Genomic DNA, 15,030 nt, shown 5'->3' with positions numbered 1-15,030 from the left:
TGCAATGTGTCCTTTCTGCCAAGCTGGTAATTACCAAGATTCTCTCACCAAGAAGTGATCAAATCATCGCATCTTCCTTGCTGCCTTTCTTATCTTCAGCCTTGATGGTATAGTTTCCCATACCACTCAGCTTTCATGTCCATCTGTATATAGCCCCTGTGGAACTGAGTGCTTTTTGTTCAGCTTGCCTTGTGTGCTTTTATTTGTTACTTTCTAATCTTATTATTTACGTGGATGCGCAAAGCATCTTTGTGGATCTCAGACTCCACAACCTCATCTGGGCAATTTTTACTAGCAGAGCCGCTCTCCATCATCCTCTCAGTACCCATTGTTTGTCACTGCCTCCAAAGCTTCATTGCCATTGTATTTTCCTCATTTAGATGTAGTCCAAACCATCACTGGCTTTTATCACTTGCACTGTTGGCTTTTATAGAGGTGTTTGAGATTGGGAACACCATCAAGAAGCCTGTTTCCTTCTTTGAGTCTTGTTGGCACAGTTCATAAATCCTTGCATGGGAGAAGGCTTCTTTTAGAAGAATGTTGTACAACTTGATAATAATTCTAAGGCAAATGCATTATAAAAAGTTTGCTATATATGCTCGGTCATGGGCCTGCTCTTGGCTTCCTCATGATTTATTCCAAGCTTGATTGCTGTTTGGTGCCACACCTACATCTGTAGTCTGCTGTCTTTGCCAATTCTGCCTCCATCTTATTCTTCATGCTCCTTCACTGATGGCCAATGGAGAAAAAAAAAAAAAAAATGAATATGCTTACTGTGCAAAATAGCCACAAATGACTGCTTTCAAAGTTCTGAAAGAGTCAAGAATGGGAGACCCCATACACACACATTTTCAATGATTTTGCCAAGAAAGTTACACCCTTTTATTTTGTCACATGGCATGGCAAAGTTGCTGTTTTTTTCTTTCCCAGGAGAAGCCATCATAGTTTAACGTACAATCAAAAAAGAAATACTTAAATCTTCTTTCTTTTTTCCCTGTGTTTATGCACATGGGATTCAAAGCCATGGCTTTTCTGAAATGTATGAAAGCCCCCAGGAAAGTTACATTTGTTAGAAGTCAACCTCTCTACCAAAGCAATGAGATTCGGACGTATTATTTCCATTTTGCCAAGAAAAGTGATTTTGATGTCAAAACAGAGAGTCACATTTTTAGTCTTATGCTGGCATGATGAACATATGTTAAGCAAAATGCACAATTATGTCTTATGTCAGCGTGTTTTTGTTTTATGTGATTCTATGTATACAAACTGAGAAAGGCCTCTTGTGTTGTGTCTGCTTTTGGCTTGAGAGGTGGGGACAGATAATTCAACAGGTCTTGGAGGAGAATGGCTACTAAAGCTCTCCAGGCATCATGATGGCGAACTACAGAAATAAAGCAGTGCAGGATGTGTGCCTATGTATGCTCATCCACTCAACTGCTATCTAAGAAATACCATTGGTTTTCTACCTGGCAATTAGGTTTTTTTTTGTCATTGGCCTAAACCTGTCTCAGTAACCAAAAGGTGATATTCTTCTTAAAGTAGAAAATGCATGTGTGAGCCAATTCGGCTTAACCTGGTTACTAAGGGAGTAATGGAAAAGAAAAAATATGATAGAATTGTTAAAGTGAAAATAGAGGTAACTGAGCTCCAGAAGATTAAACAGTCTATAAACTGGCTTTATTTATTTGCTTAGTTTAATGTTTGATTAAATTCTTAAGCCAGTTTACAGGCTTTTTGAAAAAAAAAGAATAGTGAAAGCAGAAAGAAAGAAAGAGGGGAGGAGAGAAGAGAAGAGGCATAAAGGAAGAATGTTGAAGAAAAGAAAAAAGAGAAAGTCAAGCATAACATATCATAAATTAGTTTAGTGCAAATAATGGCCATTAAATGTGACAGCATTATCTTATGGAAGAAAAGTTAAGCTATGTATTTTTTAGTATTTAAATACTATTTTGAATTCAAATGTGTTCCAGTATCATAATATGGGTATTATCTGTATATTTAATTATCATGTTTTTGACTAATTTTTGTTTGCTAGGTTTCACAGGGTTTAATTAGCGCCTTTAAAGTTAAAAATGGAGATGTATACATGGATCTGGAAAAATAAAAATCATTCTATGACCTTTAATATTTTGTAGCTACCAAAAGATTTATACATTGCGTATGATTCTGAACAAAATTAGAATTACTAATGTAGGATTTTTAAATTATGCGTACTGAATATCAAACATTCTAATAAACCTGATAGAGCCTACCTAAACTGTTTTTTAAAGTTAAAGGATAACAGGAGCCTCATTATAACAATGAAGTCAGAACATAACAGCAATAACCCTACTTTGATCAGGAATTCGATGTTCAGGAGAGACGAGGATGTAATTTATGGCCAAATGTACACAAAAATGGTACAAATTTTAATAGATTTTATTACATTATAAATGTCTTTATATTAACAAAATATTTGAATCAAGTTTGGAGGTGAGGAATGCTAGTTGCTTAAGTCCTTGGGCTGAAGGAATGAATTACTGACCTATTCCTGAGAGACTGAGAAGCTTGCCCTAATATGTACTTTTGTTCTTTGCCATTTAAATATCTCTTTTCCAAATCTGAATGCCTCTCAACTGGGTTTAGGGGAGAGGTTTGGCAAGGTGAACAAGTTATTCTTGTGACACTGGTAGGATTTGAATTGGTAGAGAACACTGGAGACTGAGGGGTCAATTACAGTAATTCTTGTTGCCCATGTTTCACATTATTTTTAAAAATTGGACTCTAATCATAATCAACATGAATATTCATGGTATAGGTAATACATTCCTAAAAATGCTGGAAACTGATAATATTAAAATCAATTCTACCTGACACTGGCATATCTTCAAAGATGCATATGTGCATACAAACACGGAGCACAACTGATTTGACATTTACTCTTACACTCTCAACAAACCTTAGTGAAGTAGTCAGGAACTGAACAAGATTGGTAACTATACACTATCTGATCCAATACAAATTAGGGAAAAGAAAATGTGGGATATATTTTGTACAATATATATATGGTTTGTTGAGATGATAACTACATTTTATTTGAAGAGCTGTATATTCCTTTTTATTTTTAAAAAGTGCCAGTATTTTGTAATGAGCTAAAACAGCCATTGAAACAAGAATTGCATCTAATTGTGTAGACCTATACATTAAGCAACCTTTTTTTCTTAATTTTTATATCTTCTATTTTGTCTATAGTCAATTCTTCATGATATTCATGGATCAAAGTGTAACAGTAATGGAAAAAATCTAAAGCTGCTAGCTATTTCAATTTGGGTTTGGAAAGCATGTTAGTATTTCATTTGAACAAAAGGGTATGTGTTCTAGGAATTCATAACAGTTCAAAATAATTTTATCCAGACCTTCCATGCTTAAAGGACCTTCCCTTACATAGGAAAAGTTGAAGCGTCCAAACCTAGAGAGAGTAAGATAAAAACAAACCTCAGATTGTAAATCTGGATGTTAGGCATAGTAGAGAAATTGTGACTAAGAAAATGAAATGAGTAGTTACCATTTACAGAATGGCAGTAGTTATTTGAATATACTTTGCTAGTAAAATGAGTTGTTGCATAATTCCATATTTTCCCCAAAACCTGTTCCCCAATATGTTGATAGTGAAACTAGTACCATTTAAATTCTGATTCCTGCATTATGCCTTCCTTAGTTACATTCATACCAGTATGAATGGTCATTGATTTCTGCACAACCCAAATTATAGACACCCTCAGAGGGAAATAACTTTTATATGGTTTTTCACTGAACATTCATTTCCCCAGAGTTTTAAAAGTGACAGTTTACCGATTCAAGACTGTTATTTTTGGAAGAAATGGGAAATTAACAGGAATTTTAATAAGAAAAGTGAAAGTTTCTTTGGGTGCTGGGCATCATGGAAAGCTTTGTGTCTTTTGCACTGCACCTGTATATGTTCTCTGAATTCAAACAGTCCTGTACAAAGGAGTCTGGTATATTGCTCCACTATAGGAAGTGGCTCTTCAGTTACATTTTCTGTGATGGTCACCCTAAACTTACCAATATTATCACTTATGGCCATTTTAAAAAATCAGTTATTCATTGATGTAATTAAAGCAGTTGGTTATCTAATGGAATTGTTTAATGCATAGAGAAATATTATGTTCCAATGTACTCATTTTAAAATAAGAAAACATACCGTGTTGTGGCAAAGCTAGGATGCAAATCAAGCAAATAACTCTTCTTACCTTACCTGGAGATGTGGATTGACCTTACTTCGATCTACTCTATGGATTGATTCGATTGTGACACCTAAACTTGTGGGCTGAGGAGTAATTTCTGTTTTAGTTTGGGGGCATTACTGCTTGTAAGAGTAGAAGTTAGTAGCTTTAAGAAGAGTGTGCCCTGAGATATCAGTGCCATTACTTGTCATTCAATCAGCAAAACTTCATTCCTTTGGGTCTTAGAATTTTTAAGTTTTGAGATGCTCTAATTAAAAGAAGAAAATAAATAATTGACAACTTAATTTATTATCAATTAACGCCTTAGATTACAGGTAATGTTCAGAGAATGATTTAGTAGCTAATTAGCAGTAATACTTTGTGAAAACTTGGAAATTGGACACAAGGGAGGTACCTGGATGAGGGGAGGTGATTGCATATACAGTTGGCCTTCTGTATCTGTGAGTTCTATATCTGAGAATGCTTCCAACCTGAGATTGAAAATATTTGGAAAAAAAACAAAAGTAACAATACAGCAATAAAAATAGTACAGATAAAACACAGTATAGTATTTATATAATATTTATATAACATTTGCATTATAATAGGTATAAGTAATCTAGAGAGGATTTAAACTATACAGGAGGATGTGTGTAGGTTACATGTAAATACTATGACATTTTGTATCAGAGACTTGAGCATCCTTGAATTCTGGTATCTGCTAGGGTCCTAGAACCAATCCCCCATGGATACCAAGGGATGACTGTGTCTTGGAATATCTGCAAAACCCAGACACAGCTATTTAAGAAGTACTATTTTATAAAGCTTCCCCATAAGACATATCCTAATTTTGATTACTTGTTCATATAAGAATGGTCTGATTTTTTAAAAAATAATTTTAAAATACTACTTCAAATGATGTTTCAAATAATTATTGTTTTGAGAAGTATCTTAAAAGCCACCCTCTCCCCAGTTTTGAACCAGTTTTGGATCTGTAAGAGTAAATCCAGACATACCTGTTTCCTGACATTGAACCAAATAATTATGGGAAGACAAAGTGTTGAGTGAAGACCTTTATTTAGAAATGGTGTCTGTAAATTCAAACCCTGTAAACACTTGAATTTTTCAGCTCTAGTCAAGAAACAGATTATTTAGAATTGGTTACTTAAATCCATTGTGATTTTTTTTTCCTTGCTTCTCCTGGGGCTTACCCCAGGAATTCCTGGACTGAAGTCTGTTCAAGAAAAAAGTTGATATGTGAACAAGGTGATATAATATGAAGAGGTAAAAGAGAATGGATATTAAAATCATATGCTAAGATTATCTGGGGATTTTGTCATTGATTTTACACATCTTTCCATTACCTTAGCTGGTTAAAAATAAAGAAGATAGAATCCACAGCAAAACAGAGTCAGGATATTTTTATTCAGCACTAGTTTTGATAACATTTTGACAATAATATTTTGCTTAAAATAGATCAATGTTTCTGTAAGTTGTTTCTAATTTCCAATGGCAAACAGAGATTCAAAGAGTTGCATTTAGTTCTTTTTCACATAAGAATATTTTCTGATTCACTTAATTCAACATTTCTATTGCATCCCTACTATGTAAAAGGCATGGTGATATATTTTGGTTGAGTTGGGGAATTTAAAGTCTCTTTATCTCTAATACCAAATAATTTTCATGAAAAGGATAAATTTTTCTGTCCATTGTGTTTTTATTAGACCGTATAGTCTATGTTTGTTTTTTCCATTTAGTTTCTCAGCTTACTGAAATAGGGTTTTCAGCTAGAATAGCAGAGTATTGTTGATGGCTATCTCTGTGCATTCATTGTTTTCTTGGTTTACTATATTCTAGAAATAAAAGTGTGTTTAACTTACTGTCGTCTACATTCTGTCCCTGCAGATTATTTTGTCAAGTGCTTTTTCCAGCCTAATTTAAATCATTTATAAAATATGACCTTGAGTGCAGCCCTTAGAAGAGAAATATGTGCCACTTTCTGGCCCATGTATCTTACAAATAAGAAAGGTTTTGGATGGGCAATGTGGAGTTTCTTTGTTCAGATTTCTTTTACTGCATCAGAACACACTGTCTTACTCTATCTTAAATAGTAATTTTCCTTCTGGGCTATAAATATATTTCAAATACTTCATCCTAATTCTATTTTCTTGAAGGCAAGCTTTCTTAATTTAGACTTTTAATCTTTTTATCATCAATACTGTATCTTGTTTTATTACTTTTCTCTGAATACCTTCATCTGTGCAGATGTCTTGCTGATAATGAAATTGACTGGAACTCTGGCTAGATGTCCTGTCAAATCAGAACATCCTGTCCCTTGACCTCTTTCATCCATTTTCTTTGGTAAATCTCTTTTGCAACTGAGAATATACTGGAGAAGTTATGGTCAACATCGTCTTTTAAGAACCATGTATGTTTGTCAGCCCAAATTTCTGTATGTGAGACACTACCATAAAACAAAATCAAAACATCTCTTTATCTGAGAACTTCCAATTAGAATCTGCTGCCATCCACATTTATTGGAGCCCCTCATACTGAGGTATTTCTCTTCAATTATAACATTTTGGTCAACTTACATGAAAAAAATGCCTGACCATGTCTTCCATGATGAATGCATCTGCAGATTGTTCTTTTGAAATGCACATTTTATTCCACCTGACTTTTCTCAATCTTCTGTGCTAAGAAGCTAAACAACTTTTTTTTTTTTTAACCTCAAACATAAATTTGAGACCAGCCCTACATCTGTCTGGTCAGAATGAAATTATAACCGTGACTATAATAATGGAGTCTTGACTACTGAAATCTTGCAAACACTTCATATCTTGTCTTAAAGGGCTACTTAACCATTTCTGAAATATCATGGGAAGTATGCAGCTAATCTACCGTTGGAGTAGAACTTAGTTTTCATGAAAACTGTCAAGAGGCTGGATCCTAAGATTTGGAAATTATCTAATCCTGGCATTGCATTCTATATCAAAGACAGTTTTATTATTTTAACTAATATCATAAATAAAGGCATTATTATAATATCATAATCAATCATACTAAATTCATGTAAGAGGTCAGCACAGTTGACCACTCTGCATCCTTTTGATGCAGCCTAGTTTTGCATTGGGTTCCTGAAGTCATGCTCCATTTCCAGAGGGATAATAGACAATTATAAGAAATGCCAATAGACAGTCTAAGTTCAGTTTGTTTTATTTCAATATTTTAAAAGTGTTTGACTCCATTTTTAATATCTTAATGCTGAGAGAATTGTACCATCTGTGTTGGGTAGCAGAAACTTAAGGTGTTTATTGGAAGAATGGGCAATTGCATCATTAATCTTAATGACCTTTAAACTTTTTATGAGATGATCCAAATAAGTTTCTAATACGTAATAATTTTTAAAACTGAGAAATTGTGGTAAATGACTAATTTATTTCCTACAATGGGAAAATCAGAAGATCCCTAACTTGTAAACCCAATGAGACTGTTATAAAAAAAATCAAAGATAAGCCAACTAGTCAATGATCCAATATGTAAAAGTGGAGAGAAAAAACATCATAGGGCCATTAATTGTAAAATCTCCCACAAAAATATAGAATATAGAATTTGAATTTAGGCTTAGAATTGCTGAAAATAAAAACAATAAATGATACAGCAAGGAAAATATATGCAGAGTATCGTTGCCTCCTCTGTTAAATACAGAAAAAGTCAAATATAGGCAAAACACCCATCTTTTTATATGCAAGACTTTTTTCTTTTGACTTTAATTCCTTAAAGACATTCTTTAAATGTCTCTAACATTTATTTTGAAGTGACAAATGGACGTGATGTTGCCAAATCCATAATCAGCTTGAATTTAGTAGCTTCTGTGTTTCAAACTGCTCTCTAAATCTGCCAATTTTGCTTAATTTTAAATTGCAATTATTGTAATACACTAATGTATTTAGTACGCTAAGAATGACTGGCTTAGAAATAGAATTATATTGACTTAAAACAGAAAAATCCCAAATTAAGATTTTTGTTTATCTGTATATAGAAACAGGCTTTGGTTTTTACCCATTTATGATGCCATAATTTGCAAGCTATTGTTTTGAATGTCTGGGTTTCCTCAGTTTTTTTCTGTGGAAAGAGATGGTTTAACTTTTCATGTATTCCGCTAGGCAGATGAAGGCCTGACTTTTTTGTGGATGGTTTCAGGATGTGCCTGCTCTTCAATAGTGTCTGTTGCTTTTGTTTTGCCGTAATCAATAACTTTGAGTATTCTGTTTTTAAACTCCTAAATTTTCATTTGAAAAAAATAGTGCTCTACATACTATTCTCACGCCTTTTCTTGTTTTCTATGAAAACTAGACTGGGTAAATAAAGCTATGACTATAGCAGAAATCGTCGAATACAAAAACATTTTGGTCAGTTGACATCACTGGGTCATGTAACTTGACCTCTGAGAGTGACAGTGCATTTTTTTATGATTGCAGAAAACTTGCCATTTGATTTTTTTGTACAGTTCTGAAGATGAACTATAACTACTACTTCTAGTTATATATTTGATACACACAGAAAAACTTTAAGATTGTCAATAATGTTCTATATTGAAAGAATCTTATGAAAGGATTCTAAAAGTAGAAAAGGGCATTGGTTGTTGGCTTATCCTTTAAATTACGCCCCTCACACAATCCATCCTTGGGTTAAAAGGAAGAGTCAAAAGAGTTGCAATTGTAGCAACAATGAATGCTTTAGTCCTTCAGTGATCCCAGTGAAAGAGGTAAGTATCCCTTTAGTAGAGGACCATGTGCAGAGGTTGGATGTAGAGGACCATGTGCAGAGGCCAAAGGCTTAAGGAAGGTCACACAGCAGGGCAATGGAACTTCCAAGAAAGACATCAGGGATCCCCACATACCATTCCAGGCTTTAAGAGCTACAGCCCTTGCCTTCTCTCTTGGTGATCTTCAACACTTTAAATAGGGGATTCAGCCCCTTTGAGCCCCACTACAGTGGTCCCTTACAATGCCTGACAAGGCAGGGTGCATCTTCATTCTCCTCCCACATGGTTCCTTTATCTGTTCAAGAGCCAATGAGAAATCCAAATGGCCAGCCTGCTTAATGTCAAGAAAGCCCATGTGTATATCTCTTTCAGCACGTAATTCCTTCATATACCTCTTTTTTCCCAATTACCCACTCCCTCTTCCACTTCCCTAATCCCTTCCCAAGTAGGGTACATTTTTTTTTTTTTCTTTTGCTCTCTCTCTCACTCTCTCTTTTCTGTATCTCTCGGAAATCAGACAGGAGTTCAGAGCACTTTCACTACCTTTTATGAGGTAGATTGTGATGTCATAGATGGGGGCAGGGCTAGTCAACTTTCTACCCACCTCCCAACCTGTGCTGAGGGAGCTCCGATCGGGAGTGGAAGCAGTGATTCCTCCATGGTGAGTAACTTGACTTTCTAATCTAATGTCTTTCATTGTAATCATGAATTCTGAAGGCAGGGGGGATTGGATTTTAGGGAAATGAAAATGTGTCCACTTAAGGCCTCTTAATATTAACCAAATTTGGGCAAAGGACCTATTTATTCTTTATGTGGGTCAGAAATTCCACAGCACAGATATATTCTTCAATTGTGGTCTAAATTTGAGAAGTGAAAATGGTATTTTTATTTCTTTATTTCTCAGTCCTTCTTCCCATTGGGACTGAAAGTCATGACATATGTGGAATGAATCCATTCTATAATCTCTTTGTGAGCTTCTCTAAGGAAGGCTAGTCAGAAGGATGTATTCTTTGTTTGGAAGATTTCAGGGTCATGAAATATCCTTTACTGATGTTTGCCGTGAGAATCAGTGGGCCCTTCTAAAATCATGGAGGTTAAAATGTACATGAGGATGATACATGAGGATTATCAACAAATACTTTGGGTGTTAACAAATAAAAGCCTTCTAATGCAGTGACTAAAATGGTGATTTTTTTGAAAAAAGTTACAACTCCTGCAAGTTTAAGAGGTCACAGCCATTTCAAGGTGTCACAGCCAGATTTACTACCCATTTTTGTTGTTGCATGTCATAACACTGATGCTGTTTCATAGGGTCTCTTGGTAGTTAAGAGGTATGAAAAGCTGTTGTTGTTTCATTTGGGTTTCTATTATATTACTGATTAGTTCTTTTATATGCCTTAGTATTTAGAAAGAAAAGATCAACTGGAGTGGACACTTTTCTCCACTTCTTCACTTGTTCTCTCCTGGGTACTTATTAAAACTGTCAAGATGCAAACTTTTGTATAAAAGGGTAAAAGGGAGTTCATGGAGATGGTTGACTCTTTAAGGGATATCAAAGCACTGGGGTGGGTATTCTTGCAAGGGTTTGACCATCAGAATGTGAAACCCTGTTTTTTTTCATAGGATGGGATGAAAGCATCCTGGTGTGGATTATGAGTATTATAAAATATGTAAATAGGGTATCATTCTGTTTTTTATTTTTTTTTTCCAAAACATACATCCCTGGTTAGCTAGCCATGATGAATATTTGTGTTGGAGAATTGGTTTCAGTTTAAAATGAAGAGTCCTTTCTGTCTCATCAATAGCTTCTTTGTTATGCATAAATACCTGTCCCCCAAAGTTATATGCTTTTATATTTAAAAGCACTATAGCTGATACGGCCCTCTTTAGTACCCTGGGGTTGGGGAATGAGTTTTGAAGTTATTTGACACCTAAGTTTTCTAACCTAAATAAGTGACTATAATGGTAAAGATTTCAGGCCTGATAAAGAAAGGTAGGGCCTTAACTGGCCAACAGGAAGATTTTGATGACGGTCACCTGTAGGCAATCTAGTATTGCAATGTGGGCAATAATGCCAATGTCTTATATGTTGGCTTATCCCTCTCAAGTCTCTGACCTACCTTCCATTAAAAGTACTAGACTCCTGAAACCCAGGTAGAAGCAAACCTTCAGTGCCAGAAAAATCTGATGTCTAATCATAGTTCAAGATTTTAATGTCTTTTATCAACCCCTCATACAGCTGCCAGGTAAGAAATGCTCATATTTTCAAACCCTTGGGACACAATCATCTTTAAACTTCGTGAGTTAAGAACGGTTGTGTTGTGCACTTGTGCAAATTCAGAGAGTCTATCATGGAATGCGTTGTGCATGCACTTATTTATCTTCATGTGCATGTTTCATTTATAGTGATGTTCAGTGTTTTTTTAAAGTCATTTTGTATGTATTAAAAGTTTAATTTTAAACTACATACATATATTGTGCTCTAAAGGAGACAGTGAAATGGAATGGAAGTTGCATTAATTTGGGGTCTGAACACTTAGTATGCTAGTTCTATCACTGTGCTTGACTTGTTAGGTAACTAAGTAAATTACTCAGATCTCTAGGGCCTCAGTTTTCCTCATCTGTAAAATGATGGTAGATGATCAAAAAGAGATATTCTAATGCATCCCTGCTCTAAAATTCTATGGTTTTATGGTATATTATTGAAGAAATGGTTTATGGGAAAATAATTGAATAGTTAGTTTTTATTTTGTGCATACAATTATTAAACCCAGAAAAAAACATTCAATGGAAACAGGGTTTTAAAATGTGCTGCCTATCTGATATAATGCTATTTGGTTAATAATATATGTGACTGAGCCATTTCTTTTAAATAGACAAAATCATTGGATTAATCTGCTAAATCTAAACCACACAGAAAGTTATATATAAATTGACATATAGGCTGGGCGCGGTGGCTCAAGCCTGTAATCCCAGCACTTTGGGAGGCCGAGACGGGCGGATCACGAGGTCAGGAGTTCGAGACCATCCTGGCTAACACGGTGAAACCCCGTCTCTACTAAAAAATACAAAAAGCTAGCCGGGCGAGGTGGCTGGCGCCTGTAGTCCCAGCTACTCCGGAGGCTGAGGCAGGAGAATGGCATAAACCCGGGAGGCGGATCTTGCAGTGAGCTGAGATCCGGCCACTGCACTCTAGCCCGGGCGACAGAGCGAGACTCCGTCTCAAAAAAAAAAAAAAAAAAAAAAAAAAAAAAATTGACATATGAAGAGAGGCAGAATCCATGATAGACAGCTACATAGTGATTTTGGAAGACCGATTCATGTTTTAACTCCGTACTTTTGTGTTATTAATGGGGATGTAAAAAAACATTTACTGGGTAAGAGATGTAGCTGATCTTACGGGGGCTTCAAAGTTTTAAATTACCTATGTAATATTGCAGGAAATCTCATGTGGTTTTGGAAGGGTGGGTGAGTAGGGAATTGGTGAGTATGGAATTATGTACTATGGGGTATAAACAAAAGTGTAAAGCCTTGCTCTTGAATTTGAGGAATGTGCAACCTCTTTGGGGAGTCTATACATGTGCCAAGTGCCAACTTAAAAGTGAATACAGTAAGTGCCAAAATAAATATCCCTGCGGCCTGGGTGGGCTGGATTGCACTGGGGAGTCTTATAACAAGCTGATACTTTTAGCTAGCTGAGAACAGAATGGTTTCGATTTTTGTGTTATTGTATATAAAAAGGACAGAGAAGTGTTCCAGGTCTTCAAGACCACAGAATTGTAAATGGAGCTGAAGATATCTTGTGTTCAGACGTAACATGTGTCAAAATGTATTGCTTATAGTTCAACCTCATACTTTATCTGAACCCTTTTCCCCTAAATCATATGCTGACTGTACTAGATGAGATACACGTCTTTGGAAGAATTGAGGAGGCAGCAAGTGAGTGAATTGAGTAATTATAAAGATACAATCAGGCAGGTATTTAGTCAGTTACACAAAACTCCACATGATCACTCACAGTCACAACTATGGAAGAGAAATACATAAACGGCAGAGGAAGGAAAGAGGAAGACTCTAGCTTGGAGATATTCTGGTATCGTGATAAAAGCGGAAAGGGATCATTATTTGGGGGTATCATTAACAGATTTAGAAATGTCAGATGGTGATGGAAATGTCCACATCAGCTAATGAGAATCCATGTAACTGAGATGATTTTATGAAGCAGTTTCCTTGGGCACTAAGCAAAAATAACGTCAGTTTCTCCACCTTTAACAGCCAATATTGACAAGGTTTTCACACTAAGTAAAACTGAACATGATTATGCAAGTCTCCTTCCCATATACTCTTGGAAATAGGTTATTGATTTGGGCATGATCTATTTACATTGACGAAGAACACTTACATTTGAAAGCCTCTCTGTTGCTGTAGATTCGCAGAAGATTTGCAGTGGATATTTTGCCTCACGTAGGGAAAACTGTTTTTGTATTTCTTGCCATTCAAATCTCTTCCAAATTATTACCTTAGCCATTCTAAAAGACTGGAATTCCACAATTAGAACTGCTGTCGCCTAGCCCCTTTACCAGATTCTAAGAACTTAGTAAGTAAACAAGGACTCAGTTTAGATCATCCAGTGACATGGCTTCTAATTTCCTATTGTGACATCAGAATTAGCTTCTAGAATTTGTTTTCTCAGGAAATCACTTTCAAAGACTAAATTTTTCTGTTTGGGAATGGTGAAGTAGTATGATCAAAGGTAGTTTAACAAAGCAAGAAATACTTTCCTAGCGCTAGTTTCTTAAAAAAAAAAAAAAAAAAAAAAGGTCAAGCAGAAGTTAGATTATGTTTATTTCAAGAGAACAATGATGAAGATGATAACTATTCTTTCTTCCTCCTAAGTGTCACTGGAGGTCATTTTAGAAATAAAGCATCAGTCACAGCTATAATTCAACAAATTCATTGAGTATGTAATATGGGATATTCCCTATTCTATATATGATGGATTCATAGAATAAGCATGGAAAACAAGCACATGCACTAGTAACTATGATTATAATAATCACTTTAAAAGAAATACATATTATGACCGTTTTTGTAGAAAACGATAAAGGGGTGTGATTTTTTTTTTTTTTTTTTTTTTTTTTTTTTTTTTTTGAGCCTTCACACATAACTGAATAGGAGTTTTCCAGGTGGAAGGAGAGGGAGGAATATCTCAGAAAAGAAACGAAATATCCATAGCATTGAGGTATATAAGTATTCCAGGATAACTGGACCTGAAAAGGTCCTAGAGGGCTGGAAAGATGGAGAAAAGTAAAAAATGTGAGGCTGGTGCTGGATATCAAAGAAATTCTTCTGACTCATGCTGATTTTAATAAGTAGTATTGATAAATGATCAGGATTATCTGCATGCCAGCTAAGCAGGGGGTTTGGGGGAGACTATTAAAATGCAGGATCCTGGGCCATGTTGCAAATTTCTTGGATCAGGAATGGTAGGGAGTAGGTTCTTGGAGTCTGTAATTAACTACCCCATCCCACTCCCCAACACACACCAGGTGATTCATTTTCACACCAAAGTTTTAGAATCCCTGCAAGGCAACAGAACTGACTCATTCTGTTTCTATGTTCTTAGAAGCAGTTTCAGAGTAAAATAATTGAAGTATAATAGTATTAAAAGATTTTGGAAAAAATAGGAGTTAAGGGTAATAAAAGAATATTCTCAAGAAAATTGGTTTAAATTGTGATTAAGCATGAGAACTAAAAGATGGTTATTGCATATAAATAATCAGTGATACTATTAAATCTCTAGGTGTCTAGATAGATCTAGATATCTCAGAGATCTATATAGATCTAGATCTATATATATCTAGATCTAGATATCTAGTTATTTTTAGCTCTTACAGATATCTCTTGCCAATGATCTGTGGCTCTGTCATTGCCCTTCTTACACCAACTAAAGCAAATACAACCTTGGGTGGTTCTAAAAAGATGTTCCAGGCAAAATTATTTATCTCAAGACCTACTCTTTTACTTAACTAAATACCA

At 35.2% G+C, this 15,030-nt stretch overlaps 1 protein-coding gene across 8 annotated transcripts in view; it reads left to right on the top strand.

Moving 5' to 3' along the window:
• Nucleotides 1–15,030, top strand: part of CTNNA2 (catenin alpha 2) — a 1,154,891-nt gene that overhangs the window by 1,115,895 nt on the left and 23,966 nt on the right. For 2 of the 8 annotated variants that reach the window (XM_030921677.1, XM_030921683.1), the window contains one exon: nucleotides 9,509–9,652. The exons of the other annotated variants lie outside the window; for them this stretch is intronic. In XM_030921677.1, coding sequence (XP_030777537.1) covers nucleotides 9,509–9,652 — 144 coding nt within the window. The remainder of the gene's footprint in view (nucleotides 1–9,508; nucleotides 9,653–15,030) is intronic. 8 annotated transcript variants of the gene reach the window in all.

The sequence above is a fragment of the Rhinopithecus roxellana genome, chromosome 17 (assembly GCF_007565055.1).
Source record: "Rhinopithecus roxellana isolate Shanxi Qingling chromosome 17, ASM756505v1, whole genome shotgun sequence".
Lineage (NCBI taxonomy): Eukaryota > Metazoa > Chordata > Mammalia > Primates > Cercopithecidae > Rhinopithecus > Rhinopithecus roxellana.
This window is presented reverse-complemented; position numbering and strand designations above follow the sequence as displayed.